The sequence below is a fragment of the Ranitomeya variabilis genome, chromosome 4 (assembly GCF_051348905.1).
Source record: "Ranitomeya variabilis isolate aRanVar5 chromosome 4, aRanVar5.hap1, whole genome shotgun sequence".
NCBI classification, from domain to species: Eukaryota; Metazoa; Chordata; class Amphibia; order Anura; family Dendrobatidae; genus Ranitomeya; species Ranitomeya variabilis.
In genome coordinates, this window is record NC_135235.1 from 440,990,816 (window position 1) to 441,007,349 (window position 16,534).

The 16,534-nt window shown below is 46.3% G+C and overlaps 1 protein-coding gene and 1 long non-coding RNA gene across 2 annotated transcripts in view; one reads left to right on the forward strand and one right to left on the reverse strand.

Annotated features, from left to right (window-relative positions):
• Nucleotides 1–1,452: 1,452 nt before the first annotated feature.
• Nucleotides 1,453–12,430, reverse strand: LOC143768994 (uncharacterized). The gene is made up of 4 exons (XR_013214154.1): nucleotides 12,385–12,430; nucleotides 2,861–2,917; nucleotides 2,198–2,781; nucleotides 1,453–2,030 (listed from the first exon to the last, which is right to left on the reverse strand). It is a non-coding gene; the product is annotated as an uncharacterized LOC143768994 (long non-coding RNA).
• Nucleotides 12,431–14,493: 2,063 nt separating this feature from the next.
• CYTH1 (cytohesin 1) overlaps nucleotides 14,494–16,534 on the forward strand; it is an 83,450-nt gene continuing 81,409 nt past the window's right edge. The window contains exon 1 of the mRNA XM_077251469.1: nucleotides 14,494–14,625. Within this exon, the coding sequence (XP_077107584.1) occupies nucleotides 14,610–14,625 (16 nt within the window). The 5' untranslated portion in view covers nucleotides 14,494–14,609. The remainder of the gene's footprint in view (nucleotides 14,626–16,534) is intronic.

Here is a 16,534-nt window from a genome sequence, read left to right on the forward strand (position 1 = left end):
ATACTGCAAAATAAGAACAAATATTGTTGTTTTAAAAATAACAATTTTTATTGGGGAAACAGGAAAAAAAAGGGGAAATAAACTTAGGGGGTATCAACCTCAGCTACCATGGGTGAGTGGTAAGTCTCTGGTTGGGAATGGGGAGAGGAAGAGGAGGATGAGGATGAGCCAGAGTCCAGTAGGCTCGACAGCAATTCCAAGCCCTCCTCAGGGTACACTGGCGACGAAACCGCAACCTCTGTAGGGGAGGGAGGAGGCAAAACCAGTCTTGCACTGTTTCTTGAATGGCCCTGGCTGCTCCTGCTGCGGCTAGACCCCTGCCGCGAAGTTGGAGTCTATGATTGGAGCAGCCAGAGCCGCAGTGTGTGTCCTCCTTCGCTTCCTCCTCTGTTCTCCCGCGGCAGCTCCCACAGAATGACGGCTACGGGAGGATGAGGGCCTGGCAGGAGCAGGAGTCGGCGGCACAATGTTACGGTGCCTGCGGTGGCGTCGCTCCGCACGCGGACCTGGGTGGGGTGGCTGGAGTGGCTCTGCAGCAGGAGTCGGAGTCATGCTAGCCAGCGACGGCACTACGGGCATTGTAGTCGCTGACTGCATGACCCGAGCCTGCTGCAGAGCCCTCACATAGGCAGTGTTGCAGGCCTGCATCACCGAAATCTGGAGTTCCAGCGTAAGGTGTTCCACCATGCCCTTAGCAATGGCACTAAAAAAATGTTTGGCCGGCCTCGAGAGCTCGGATTCCATATTTTCAAGGCGCCGGTCGATATTGGACAGAGCAGTGTCCATTCTATCGCTCAGCGCCTTGAAACAGTTCTGGAAGACCGTGCTCAAATGCAAAAATTCGGGCATGGCTGGCCTGTCCGAGGCCCGCTGGCGCTGTAGGGAATTCCCGAACGAAGGAGCGCCAGAGGCCTCGGCCAGGGGAACACCTGATGGACCGGCTGCCGGTTCTCCAGATGGTGGTGCAAGCCTGCTGTCGCTGTGGGATGGCTGTGACGGGTCAGATGGCGATTCATGAAGTTCCGCTCCAGATGGGCGAGCACGCTCGAGGGTGTTCTGTTCTCGAGGGTGTGTGTTCTGTGAAAAGATAAGGGAAAGATTAGTCTTCAATTAATAACCTAATAATTAATCACATACGCCAACTCCTATAAAAAAATTAACATTACATGACACAACAATACATTACAATCCTCTGTCTCTCAGTCTGTGTGGCCTATAATAAATTGCTGATTGTTATCGCCAGCTGACCGTTATGGCTGACGATAACAATCATGGACATACCAACGGCAGAAAATGAATGCTCATTCACGCTGCCAAAGCCTTTTGACCGCATACCACTGTCATCGGCCAAAAAATTTTTTCTTGTCAAAAACTATTTCTTGACGCTGCCTATGCCGCAAAAATAGTATAAAATTTAAAGTCAAGAGAAAACATTTAAAAAAATATATATATATACACAGTTACTTTGCTGATGTCTGCCATGTTAACGCTGATCGCAGGAACTGCCATGACGTTGGGATCATGTGATCGAGACGTCATCATTATTCCTGCGATCAGAACTACCCTGACTCAGAACGTAACCTGTCATGGACTACAAGGACTCCCGCTTAACCAAAAAAATTACTAATGGGCAATATACCATCCCACTAGGGAGAAAGTTACGTGGATGGCCAATATGCTACGCTGACTACATGGATGGCCAATACACTATGTGCCTGGGAAACATACTATGTGGATACGTGGCTAGAACGTGTACTATGTGGCTGCGATATAGTGGCCTGGCAATATACTATGTGGATGCGCAATGTACGTGGCTGGGCAATGTACAATGTGGCTGTGCAATATGGTATGTGGACAAAATACTTACTGTCGGCGGCCAAGGACCGGTCTTAGGAACTGTAATGCCCTGTGGTATTTATAGGGCACAGACTTGGCCGCAGCAGCACCACTCCGAGCTTGCTCCTCCTCATTACGAAGCCCCTTATTGAAACGGTCCTTCATGGATCGCCATCTGGTCCTCAACTTTTTAACTGTGAATGCAAAGAAAAAAAAAGGTTACATATTTAGCATTTAAAAAGGATAAAACAACCGTGTGCGATGCAAAGTTGAAGGCGTTGATAGCATCACACACGGTTGTGTTTATCCTGGCATGATGGGTCATAGCAGCGTATCAGCACGGCGTATCAGCAATACTCACCAAAGTTGCTTTTGTTCGTGCCTGAAGCGCTTTCAAAGCCATCCCACAGCGACTTTGCCACTTCAACCCACAAACGCCTCAACACCACCTGGTCCATGTGCCGGGGGTCACGGCTGTCCCACAACAGGCCACGCTCCTGGATGCTGGTGATCAGGAGGTCCACATCAATACTGTCACCGTGGTCCCGTTGTGAAACCTAGAATAATTAGAAAACATTAAGGTGAAAGATTTGAAAATATGAACAACCACCAGCACCTGTCATGATATGTACCTTTGCCCTGTCCTGTCTTTGAATAATATGCCATTTGATGTATGTATATCTCTGGTTTCTACACCTGTATTTATGTATGTTCTTGTGCAGGGAGTTCAACTGTATGTTACCTTCCCCCAATACTTGCAGCCCTTAAAAGCTATCCCTAGTGAAAGCAGGATGCTACTCAAATGTACTGTTCCTCACAGCAGGATGCTAGTCAAGAAAAGAAATTTAAAAAAAAAAAAAAAATACTCACTCGCCGGCTTGACGCCACACCTTGGCCCCGAGCTCTCTGCTCCCGCTGATTGCCTTCTCCCTCACTTGAAGAAGCCTGTAAAAATTGTAGACAAAAATTATTGCCAAGGCTACAAATGACAGCGAATAGTAAGCAACTGGACATAATTACTCACCGCACTCCCCTGCGCCGATTGGCTAGATGCTGATGTTGGCATTCTTGCAAGTTTGTTCTGCAATTAAAAAATGAGCAAGAAATCAAATCCAAAGCTAACACTGCCACATACACTAAAATAGCCCCCCCCCAAAAAAAAAACAAAACAACAACCACAATGGACTGTTGACTGATAGGACAATGCAAACTCAACAAGCGACACCACAACGCCATACATTGCAAGAGAATACAATAGCAGATACAACACAATGCAGAGCATGAAAAAGTTTCATCCAGAATAGACCCAAACAAAATTAAGCAAAAATAGACACCTATGTCCAAATTTTAAAAAATAAAAACTTTCAAAAAAAACCCTTTATTTATACAGAAAAAAAAAAGGCCCAATGAAATAGCAAACTAATGAACGCCATACTTTACAATTACAACAAGACATGATCCAAAACAACACCATCTGGTGACATATAACCACAGAAATACATCAGAAAAAGGTGATAAATACCATTCTAGATAATAAGCAAAAAACATTACGGGCCAACCGCTGTTACAATATACAGCAACCCAAAAGATAAACCATAGTCAAATAGAAAAAAAAACCTATGAAAAAAAAACAAACAATACTACACACTTGGCAATGCAAACAGTCAAGGAAGGAGATATATGCCATACGGAAAACGATGTAAAACCATCAGAGATAAAAAAAAAAAAAAAAAGAAAAATACAATTGAAAATAGAATGGCATATAGCCGCACGGAACAATACAATACAAATGAAACATCATAAATGTAGCCCCCCCAACAGCAAGAAAAGACACTCAAGGAAAGAAAAAAAAATGCCAACAGCATAATAAAACACAGCAAGACATGAGCCAAGAAAACGCCATACGGTTACCCCCAACAATAGAAACCAGAAAAAGACATGCACCAGAAATTTAACAAGAAAAAAACAGCAAAAAAAAAAGACATTGAACAACCGCATGACACCAGAACAACCCAAAATCCATTAAAACCAATCCAAAACCAAGCAAGGCCGAAGACAATAAACGCCAGCATATAACGCCAGAAGTACATCAGAACCAGATTAAAAAACACAATTTTTCAATAACAACCCACAGTGCCATAACCGTACAATAGCACAGACCAAACATTGCACAAATTTAAATCAAAATCAAGAAATAAAACACAGAATAAAAATGCAAAGAGAAATTATATACTTACAGGTTTTGAAAGCAGATTCTCCTCTCAGTCTTTTCTCTCTGGAATAGCCTTGTGAAAGACAATGCCAAACCCCTTTTTTTTTAATTAATATATATATATATATATATATATATATATATATATATATATATATATATATATATATATATATATATATAGTGTTTTTTTAGTGTCTAGACAAAGTCTAGACAATGTTTTGCATTTTTTAATTGAAAACGCATGCGGCGTACAACGCAACACAACGCATGACAACGCATGTACATGCGGCCCCAATGTTAAGGATAGGGTCGCACGACGCATGCGTTGTCTTGCGGCGACGACGCTGCGGCGCAGACCGCAAATGTGAACGTAGCCTAACGTGTATGCAGAGACATGCGTTTTGACGTGCCCACGGAATACAATCCGCATACAACAGACGCATCCGCATACAACTCATGTCCCTGCATACACAATGTTATAGATAGGTATACAGGACACATGCGGAAGTAGGCGGAGCAACACGCTGTGGACTGAAACGCTAATGTGAACCCGGCCTTACACTGTGACTAAAGGGCCGATTATACATGTATATGTCGATCACGGCTGTTATGACTGCCATCACTATATGCAAGGCGATCGGCTTTCATTTAATGACCAGCTACAAAAGGAGAATCACACTTCTATACGCACGGATCATTCTCTGTGCATTGAACATCAAATTATCAGCAGCACATCACCTGGTTACACAGGACGATGTGCCACTGAGATCAATAATTTTTAAATAAGCTTACAGGGGTTATCCATTCTCAATAGAAAAGTCTGCAGGAGCTCTATGTGACTGTAGACCATAGAATCATGACAGTGTGTAATGTGCACACTATTGCGATTCCCCCTGTATTCTTTGTGCCAGTGGATAGTCACATGACGCATGTGAGAGCTATGGAGACTTGCACTCATGTACCAACTAGTCTTATCAGGCTTGTCTCTTCTATTGAAAGAAACTGGATGAGACCACCCACCTACACAGAGAATACAATGGAAACCCTAATAACGTGTGCATTGCATTTTGTCATGATTCGGCAGACTTTGCTTCTGAGACTGGACAACCCTCTGTAAAAATAATTTTACATGACAAACAAGGATTTCTGGCAAGCTGTTTATACTGGCTGATAAGCAAGTGGATGTAGAAGGACTCATTCCTTGTTATTGACCAGTGTAAATAGATCTTAAAGGGGTTGTACACTACTCAGAAAATCCTTTCTTAATTGCTATAACCCCCAATGGAAGATGAAAACAGCACGAGATGATGATATGCCATGTGAGGGCCCCCCGCTTTTCTTTCACTTCCTTTGGTCAAAACTGACCTCCATAAGAAATGAGAAATGCTGTTGCTCTCTGACCTCCTTTGAATGTCAGTTACATCTGAAGTAAGTGAGAATTAAGCAGCTGCTGATTGGTTGCACGGCTTATGTAGCATAACAAGGTGTCACAAGCCCCAACACCAACTTCACTGCATCAGCACCGGAGGCGAGTATAATATGTTTGTATTTTACGCTGGGGAATATGGCAATGGAGAAGGGTTGTTAGAATAGTGGACAACCCCTTTAAGTAATGTTTATAACTATTGCTGATTTAAATATATGACATGTGCTAGTTGTGTCTGATATGTGAGCTGTGTGTGTGCTGCGTGTCTGATATCTGAGCGGGGTGTGTGCTGCGTGTCTGATATCTGAGCGGGGTGTGCTGCGTGTCTGATGTGAGAGCGGGGTGTGTGCTGCGTGTCTGCTATCTGAGCGGGGTGTGTGCTGCGTGTCTGCTATCTGAGCGGGGTGTGTGCTGCGTGTCTGCTATCTGAGCGGGGTGTGTGCTGCGTGTCTGCTATCTGAGCGGGGTGTATGCTGCGTGTCTGCTATCTGAGCGGAGTGTGTGCTGCGTGTCTGCTATCTGAGCGGAGTGTGTGCTGCGTGTCTGCTATCTGAGCGGGGTGTGTGCTGCGTGTCTGCTATCTGAGCGGGGTGTATGCTGCGTGTCTGCTATCTGAGCGGGGTGTATGCTGCGTGTCTGCTATCTGAGCGGAGTGTGTGCTGCGTGTCTGCTATCTGAGCGGGGTGTATGCTGCGTGTCTGATATCTGAGCGGGGTGTATGCTGCGTGTCTGATATCTGAGCGGGGTGTATGTGTGATATGTGAGCGCTGTGTGTGCTGCGTGTCTGATGTGAGAGCGGGGTGTATGCTGCATGTGTGATATGTGAGCGGGGTGTATGCTGCGTGTTTGATATCTGAGCGGGGTGTATGTGTGATATGTGAGCGGTGTGTGTGCTGCGTGTCTGATATGAGAGCGGGGTGTATGCTGCATGTGTGATATGTGAGCGGGGTGTATGCTGCGTGTTTGATATCTGAGCGGGGTGTATGTGTGATATGTGAGCGGTGTGTGTGCTGCGTGTCTGATATGAGAGCGGGGTGTATGCTGCATGTGTGATATGTGAGCGGGGTGTATGCTGCGTGTTTGATATCTGAGCGGGGTGTATGTGTGATATGTGAGCGGTGTGTGTGCTGCGTGTCTGATGTGAGAGCGGGGTGTATGCTGCATGTGTGATATGTGAGCGGGGTGTATGCTGCGTGTTTGATATCTGAGCGGGGTGTATGTGTGATATGTGAGCGGTGTGTGTGCTGCGTGTCTGATGTGAGAGCGGGGTGTATGCTGCATGTGTGATATCTGAGCGGGGTGTGTGCTGCGTGTCTGCTATCTGAGCGGGGTGTGTGCTGCGTGTCTGCTATCTGAGCGGGGTGTGTGCTGCGTGTCTGCTATCTGAGCGGGGTGTATGCTGCGTGTCTGCTATCTGAGCGGGGTGTATGCTGCGCGTCTATCTCAGCGGGTGTATGTGTGATATGTGAGCGGTGTGTGTGCTGCGTGTCTGATGTGAGAGCGGGGTGTATGCTGCATGTGTGATATGTGAGCGGGGTGTATGCTGCGTGTTTGATATCTGAGCGGGGTGTATGTGTGATATGTGAGCGGTGTGTGTGCTGCATGTGTGATATGTGAGCGGGGTGTGTGCTGCATGTCTGATATCTGAGCGGGGTGTATGCTGCGTGTTTGATATCTGCGCGGGGTGTATGTGTGATATGTGAGCGGTGTGTGTGCTGCGTGTCTGATATCTGAGCGGGGTGTATGCTGCGTGTTTGATATCTGCGCGGGGTGTATGTGTGATATGTGAGCGGTGTGTGTGCTGCGTGTCTGATATGAGAGCTGGGTGTGTGCAGCATATCTGATATATGAGTGATGTGTATCTGATGTATGTGTGATATGTGAGCGGTGTGTATTCTGCGTGTGTCTGATGTGAGTGGTGTGTATATGTGATATGAGCGAGGTGTGTATGTTGTTCTTATCCGTTATAAGTAGTACCTTGTGTAGTCCCTCCGTGACTGTAGACTTGTGAATCCTCCCAGCACACACACAATGTGTGCTGCGAGGATTCACTATTGTGTGCTTAGTTCCCTTCACTTCAGTTTTCTTTTATTCAGGCTATGTGCACACGTCAGGATTTCTGGCAGAAATTTTCCTGACAAAAACCGGACATTTCTGCCAGAAATCCGCATGCGTTTTTACCGCGATATTACCGCGTTTTTGATGAATTTTTTGTGCATTTTTTCCCAAATGCATAGAATTGTGGGAAAAACGCGGAGAGTCCGCAAAATTAATGAACATGCTGCTTTTTTTACCGCGATGCGTTTTTTCGAAAAAACGCACCATGTGCACAAAACATGCAGAATGCATTCTAAATGATAGGATGCATAATGTATGCGTTTTTAATGAGTTTTTATAGCGTTTTTATCGCTAAAAAAAGTGAAAAAACCTGAACGTGTGCACATAGCCTCAGTCTGCATCTTAACCCCTTAGGGTACCGTCACACATTGAAATTTCCATCGCTACGACGGTACGATTCGTGACGTTCTAGCGATATCGTTACGATATCGCAGTGTCTGACACGCAGCAGCGATCAGGGATCCTGCTGAGAATCGTACGTCGTAGCAGATCGTATGGAACTTTCTTTCGTCGCTTGATCACCCGCTGACATCGCTGGATCGTTGTGTGTGACAGCGATCCAGCGATGTCTTCGCTTGTAACCAGGGTAAACATCGGGTAACTAAGCGCAGGGCCGCGCTTAGTAACCCGATGTTTACCCTGGTTACAAGCGTAAACGTAAAAAAACAAACCGTACATGCTCACCCGTCGGTGTCCTTCAGGTCCCTTGCCGTCTGCTTCCTGCTCTGAGTGCCGGCCGGAAAGTGAGAGCAGATCACAGCGGTGCTGCGATCTGCTCTCACTGTACGGCTGCACTCAGAGCAGGAAGCAGACGGCAAGGGACCTGAAGGACACCGACGGGTGAGTATGTACTGTTTGTTTTTTTACGTTTACGCTGGTAACCAGGGTAAACATCGGGTTACTAAGCGCGGCCCTGCGCTTAGTTACCCGATGTTTACCCTGGTTACCCGGGGACTTCGGCATCGCTCCAGCGCCGTGATTGCAACGTGTGACCGCAGTCTACGACGCTGGAGCGATATTCATACGATCGCTGCGACGTCACGGATCGTGCCGTCGCAGCGATGAAAATTTCAATGTGTGACGGTACCCTTAGAGCCAATTTTTACAATTCTGACCACTGTCACTTTATGAGGTTATAACTCTGGAAAGCTTTAACGGATCCCACTGATTCTGAGATTGTTTTGTCATGACATTTTGTTCTTCATGTTAGTGGTAACATTTCTTCGATATTACTTGCGATTATTTATGAAAAAAACAAATATGGCGTAAAATTTTGCAATTTTTCAAAATCAAAGAGATATGTCACACAAAATAATAAATAACATTTCCCACATGTCTACTTTACATCAGCACAATTTTGGAAACAAATTTTTTTTTTGTTAGGAAGTTATAAGGGTTAAAAGTTTACCAGCGATTTCTCATTTTTCCAACAAAATTTACAAAACCATTTTTTTTAGGGACCATCTCACATTTAAAGTCACTTTGAGGGGTGTACATGACAGAAAATACCCAAACTTGACACCATTATAAAAACTACACCCCTCAAAATGCTCAAAACCACATTCAAGAAGTTTATTAACCTTTTACGTGCTTCACAGGAACTGAAACAATGTGGAAGGAAAAAATGAACATTTAACTTTTTTTTGCAAACATTTTACTTCAGAACCAATTTTTTTTTATTTTCACAAGGGTAAAAAGAGAAAATGAACCACAAATTTTGTTGTGCAATTTCTCCTGAACACGCCGATACCCCATATGTGGGGGTAAACCACTGTTTGGGCGCTTCGAAGAGAAGGAGCACCGTTTGACTTTTTCAATGCAGAATTGGCTGGAATTGAGATCGGACGCCATGTTGCGTTTCGAGAGCCCCTGATGTGCCTAAACAGTGGAAACCCCCCACAAGTGACACACAAAACCCCAAAAATGGGCCAGACAAAATTGTTGGCACCCTCAACTTAATATTTGGTTGCACACCCTTTGGAATAAATAACTGCAATCACTAACTTCCTATAACTAACAAGCAACACTAACTAAAGTCCCCACAGCCCTTCCTCATAACTACTCAGCCCTCCTCCAAAAACAGCTTCTCCACCATTATGGAATCTCAATTTTCCTCTCAACTCTCCAGATCACATCTCACAACCTGTGCACTTGACCCGTTCCCATCCCAAAGCTCACCACGGTCTTCATCCCAACCCTAACCCATCTCTTCAACCTGTCACTCACAACTGGTGTCTTCCTCTCATGCTTCAAACATGCCTCAATCACACCAAGCCTCAAAAAGCCCTCCCTTGACCCATCCTCTCTGTCTAGCTATTGCCCCATATCACTTCTACTCTATGACTCAAAACTACTGGAACAACACATTCATTTTGAACTGTCCTCCCACTCCCTCTTTGATCGCTTAATATATGGCCTCCAACCGCATCAGTCCACTTAATACTGCCCTGACGAAAATCACCGATGACCTACTGTCTGCCAAATTCAAGTGTCACTGTTCTATTCTCCTCCTCCTGTCCTATGACAAAGAACGCAGTGGACCATTCCCTCTTACTACAGATTCTCACATCTCTTGGTGTCACAGACTTAGCCCCATCTTGGATTTCCTCATGCCTAACAGACCAGACATTCAGCGCCTCCCACTCACACACCATCTCCTCATCTCGCCCCTTATCTGTTGGTGTCCCTCAACGTTCAGTTCTAAGACCCCTGCTCTTCTCCATCTACACCTTCTGCCTGGGACACCACATAGAGTCCCACAGCTTTCAGTATCGCCTCTATGCTGACACACAGATCTACATACCTCCCAACTTTTGAAGGGAAAGAGGGACAAAGCACGTCGCGGCAACTTTTAGGCCACGCCTCTGATCACATCCATTTCACAACTAGTGACACCCATATCCACACCCCCAACCACACCCATTTAGCTCTGCTCATCACACTGTTTCATAAACAATAATTATAAACAAAAAAATATGGCCACAGTGCTCCATACTGTATAATGGCCACACAGTGCTCCATACTGTATAATGGCTACACAGTGCTCCATACTGTATAATGGCTACACAGTGCTCCATACTGTATAATGGCCACACAGTGCTCCATACTGTATAATAGCCCCACATGATGCTGGGTACAGTATACTGGCCCCACGTGATGCTCCATACAGTATAATGGGCTCACATGATGCTGCATACTGTACAATGGCCTCACATGATGCTTTACAGCAGGGTTTCTCAACTCCGGTCCTCAAGACCCACCAACAGGTCATGTTTTCAGGATTTCCTTTAGTATTGCACAGGTGATTAATGCCTGAGCAGGTGATGAAATTATCGCTGTGCAATACTAAGGAAATCCTGAAAACTTGACCTGTTGGTGGGTCTTGAGGACTGAGTTGAGAAACACTGCTTTACAGTATAATGGCCCCACGTGATGCTGCATACTGTATAATGGACCCACATGATGCTACGTACAGTATAATGGCCACACATGGTTACCCCATCCCATCATTGCCCTCACACCCCCATCATTGCCTTCTCCATCACTGCACACACCTACACACACACACCTCACTGCACTTCCTCGCAGTAGCCGGCAGCTTCCACTCCCGCGGTGCTGAATGATGTCATCCAGCACGCCGCTGACTGCTTACATCGCTGCAGCTCCGGTACAACACCGATAAAGACCTATCGTGTCTCCTGTGCAAGTCAGTGTCGGAGCGAGGAGCAATATCTGCTCCGATCCGACACAGCTAGCGTCCGCTCCGTACACCTTGTACACACACACGACTCCACTCCCTACACCTTGCATACACGGCTCCGTAGGTGCATACACACCTCGTACACACACGGCTTTGCTCTGTACACCTCGTACACACACACAACTCCGCTCCATACACTTTGCACACATGACTCCGCTCTGTACACCTTGCATACACGGCTTTGTTTCGTACACCTTGAACACACACGACTACGCTCCGTACACCTTACACATACGGCTCCACTCTGTAGACCTCGTACACACATGTGGCTCCGCTTTGTACACCTCGTACACAGGCGGCTGCGCACTGTACACCTCCTACACACAGGGCTCTGCTCTGTACACCTTGCACACACGCGGCTCTGCTCCGTACACCTCGTGCACACACGGCTCTGCGCCGTACACCTCCTACACACACGGCTCCGTTCCGTACACCTCCTACACACACACAGCTCCGCTCTGTACACCGTACACACGGCTCTGTGCTGTACACACACCTGATACACAAACACACACACACGGCTCTGCTACATACACACTGTAAACCTCTCCTGACCACACACATATACTTACCCTCATCCAGCACCATGAAAACCAGCAGTCCTGCATGCATACGCGGAGGCCCCGATCATGTGACCCCTGACTCCTCCCCTCCTGTGACCTCATCACAGGTCCTGTGCGCACAGAGCAGCCATATATGTGGTGTGCTGCTCTGCGGGTGCTGAGATGACTCGCAGACCTCCCAATCATCCCGGATCCAACGTGGCAGTCCAGATGAGGCTGAGATTCAGTGCGGGAAAACTGCTGTCCCGCCCGTGATCGCGGGGCAGACTGTCAAAATCGGGACTGCCCCACCAGATCCGGGACGGTTGGGAGGTACGAGATCTACCTCTCTGGACCTGATGTCACCTCCTTACTAACCAGAATCCAACAATATCTGGCTGCTATTTAATCTTTCTTCTCTGCTAGCTTGCTAAAACTAAACATGGATAAACAATTCATCATCTTTCACCCAACCCACCTGACATACCTATCCATTAAAGTCAATGGCTGTGCACTCTCCTTAGTACAGCAAGCTCTCTTCCTCTGGGTAACTCTTGACTCTGATTTCTCCTTCAAATCTAAGCCCTTTCCACTTACTTCCAACTCAAAAATATTTCCTGTATCTGCGCATTCCTTAACCAAGAGCCTGCAAAAACACTATTGCTTCAACTACTGCAACCTCCTGCTTTGTCTGCTCCCCTCTAACACTCTTGCACCCCTCTAATATATCCTAAACTCTGCTGACCAACTAACCCACCTATCTCCCCGATATTTCATGGCCTCTCCTCTCCTCTCTGTCAATCCTTTAACTGGCTCCCCATTACCTAGTTACCGTATTTTAGTTCAAAACCCTAACCATGGCATGCAAAGTCATCCACAACCTGTCTCCTCCATACATCTGCGATGTAGTCTCCCAGTACTTGCCTGCATGCGACCTCCAATCCTCACAAGATCTCCTTCTCTACTCCGCTCTCCTCTTCCCACAGTCTTAGGGCTGTCCCACACGTCCAGATAATTCCGGTACCGGAAAAAATCGGTACCGGAGTTATCCGTGTCCGTGAGCTCACGTAGGCCATACGTGCGGCACACGTGTGCCGCCCGTGTGCCGAGTGGGTACCACACGGAGCGTGTGGTACCCACGCGTGTGGTACACTGCATCGTGCTGAAGCCGCGATTCATATCTTCTGTGCAGCAGCATTTGCTGCATAGAAGATATGAATAATAGTGTTTAAAATAAAGATCTATGTGTCCCCCGCCCCCCCACCCCCTGTGCGCACCCCCCCCGCTGTTCTGAAAATACTCACCCGCTCCCTCGTTGGCTGTCGCTGCTTCCTGGTCTGGCCCCATCTTCTCCTGTATGCGGTCACGTGGGGCCGCTCATTTACAGTCATGAATAGGCGGCTCCACCTCCCATAGGGGTGGAGCCGCCTATTCATGACTGTAATCGGCGGCCCCACGTGACCGCATACAGAAGAAGATGGGGCCAGACCAGGAAGCAGAGACAGCCAACGAGGGAGCGGGTGAGTATTTTCAGAACAGCGGGGGGGGGGGCGCACAGGGGGTGGGAGGGCGGGGGACACATAGATCTTTATTTTAAACACTATTATTCATATTTTCTCTGCAGCAAACGCTGCTGCAGGGAACATATGAATCGCGGATTCAGCACCAGTGGGGGGGACAGCGCTTACTGTAGCGCTGTCCCCTGCATGGCACACAGACTGCAAACGGAGACCGTCCGTGTGTGGTCCGTGTTTTACACGGACCCATTGACTTTAATGGGTCCGTGTAATACGTGCGCTCCCACGAACACTGACATGTCTCCGTGTTTGGCACACGGAGACACGGTCCGCAAAAAATCAATGACATCTGCACAGATGCATTGATTTTTATGGGTCTACGTGTGTCAGTGTCTCCGGTACGTGAGGAAACTGTCACCTCACGTACCGGAGCCACTGACATGTGAAACCGGCCTTATACAAGATTTCTCCTGTGCTTCCCCCCTACTCTGGAACTCTCAACCCCAATATATCATACTTTCGCCTAGCATGGAAACCTTCAAAAGGAACCTGAAGAACCACCTCTTCTGATGACAAGCGTACAACCTGCAGTGACCCTCGTTCCATCATACCGCTGCACGACCAGCTCTCCCCTCACCTAAGATATCCTCACCCATCCCTTGTAGGCTGTTATTTCTTGCGGGCAGGGTACCTTCTCTTCCTCTTATACCGGTTGATTACTCTTTTTGTTCAAGATTATTGTACTTTTTTTTTTTTTAATGTATACCCCTTTTCACACGTAAAGCGCCATGGACTAAATGGCGCTATAATAATAACAACTGTCACTCATATGGAAGTTACAGTGCCAAATACTTCTGAGATAGGATATTCTATTAATTGCTTGCATTCCCAGGGGTTCTGCTGCCATGCATCATGAATTGAATATCCCAGAAAATTAATTTTATGTCATAAAGTGAAACTGACAAAGCAAAAAAATTGGGGGAAATGAAACACTGTTCACAAATATGTTTATTCATTAATATTTTGTCCTTCCTCATTTTCTGAAACAAGATTTATCTGCAAACTATAAATTGTTAGTTAACACAATGTGAGAAACAAACACCGATTGCCTGTGGTTGTTTGCCAGGCTCTGCTGTAATTGGTAAAGAAAGAAGAGGAATGTGGAGAGCTGACTGGGTTCCTCAAACTTAATTTTATGGAGCTTCTAGAAGGTAAGGTAAATGTTTGCTCTCAAGCTTACAATGTATGCCATTCCATTCAAAAACACAGGCAGCTTCTGAGGGTATGTTCACATTGGTCTGATCTGTTGTGGACTTTACTACACCAGAGAATCCGGAGTGAAATACACAGCACAAATTAACATGCTGCAACGCAGTAATCAATGTCTTCAATTGCAGCGTCAACTATGAAAGCTCCAGTGATAACTGACTATTTGGCGCTTTATTTGCAGCCAATGAACATGCTGGGCTGGCTTGCCAATCATAGTAATGCCGGCGCCATCTTTCGTGTGGCATTACTTTGATTGGCTGACCTTCCAGCGTCATTGGTAATATTTAAAGACTGCCTGCGCCATCTTGCGGACATTGCACCAGAAACAGCGTAGGGAGAGCGTAGTTTCAGTGTAGGGAGAGTGAAAGCGTATAGAGAGTGATAGCAGGTTATAGTGAGCGTTATTTATTCAAAAAAACTCTTTTTAAGAGCTGAAGATTGTGAAGAAATTACTTGTTAGGTGGGGATTTAAGTAGGGAGAGTGAAGAGCAGGCAGCTGGGTATTTTTTCCACTTAAAATACCTAATATTTGTCTACTAGTTGTGCGACTGGCGCAATCAGGGTAGAGATATTTGTACGTGACAATTTAGCAGGGGCAATAATCTTCATTACTCCGCATTTGGAGTGTGTCAGCAAGACGACTGAAAAAAAAAAATCATTTCCTATTGGTTTAAAAAATAGTGCATCTTTAGCTAGCAGTTGTGCGACTGGCGTAATGCGGGTAGATAATCTTACTTGACAATTTAGCAGGGGCAATAATCTTCATTACTTTGCTGTTGGAGTGTGTCAGCAAGGGAATCGATAGGGAGTACAAGTTTCACCTTTGAACAATGTGCCAAATTTTCACAAAGTAAAAATATTAGCCATTTGGGTGTACATACATGACCACTAAGTAATTGTTGCAGAAGAAGGAGGAGGTAATTTCATGAATAAAATGAGTTTGGATGGTAAGGGATGGATGGATGTTGAGACAACTTCCCAAACAAAACATTTGGGCTGCTTTTACATTACGTTGCTGTCATCCGTAGGGATTACAAAGTCGCCGGAATCCAGACCCTGTTCAATTTTAGAAGAGTCAGCCTATCTGCATTTTCCATAGACAGGTGTGCGCACCTATCCGTTATAATTGCACCAGCCAAACTAAAAACCCACTCAGACAACACACTTGGAGCAGAAGGAGAGGTAGGGACAAATGTGGAGCTTGGATAACCAATAGTTAAAGGGCACTGAAGAATAAGGAAGGACGCTGGTATGGTAACTTAAGTAGTCCTTCACCATCTTGCTCAACTTCTCCTCATCATAGTTACACCTTTAGATAGCCCTTGCTGATGTGACAGTCTCATGAAAATGTGTCAGTTAGTGGACATTCCCCGCTCTAAGTTGCACCGGGTGTGTGTGGCCCTTCCCTGTAATCCTTGCTGGTGAAAAGAGCCAGTACCTCTACCACCATCGTTGTCTGAGGGTAATCTTTTTAGCAAGTCTTCCACAACAGCCCTATGGCATACATGCACTGAAAATGGTACATCTGCCTCCGTCATGAGAGAAGCAAATTTCTCCTTGTACCATGGGTCAAGAAAGGTGCACAGCCAGTATTTCATATTGGACAAAATGTGTTTCACGCACGGGTCTTGGGAAAGGCATCTGGACATGAACTCTGCCATGTGTGGCAGACTACAAAGAGTCAAACGTTCAGTGTCCTCACCAGAAAGAACACTAACCATCCTCTCCTCACAACGCATAGCCTCCTCCTCCTTCTCCTCTTCAGGCCATCCACGCTGGACAGCCATGAAGCTGGGATTGGGAGTCCCCTCTGTAGCGCAGACCAAAAACTCCTGTTCCGCCTCTCTTTCT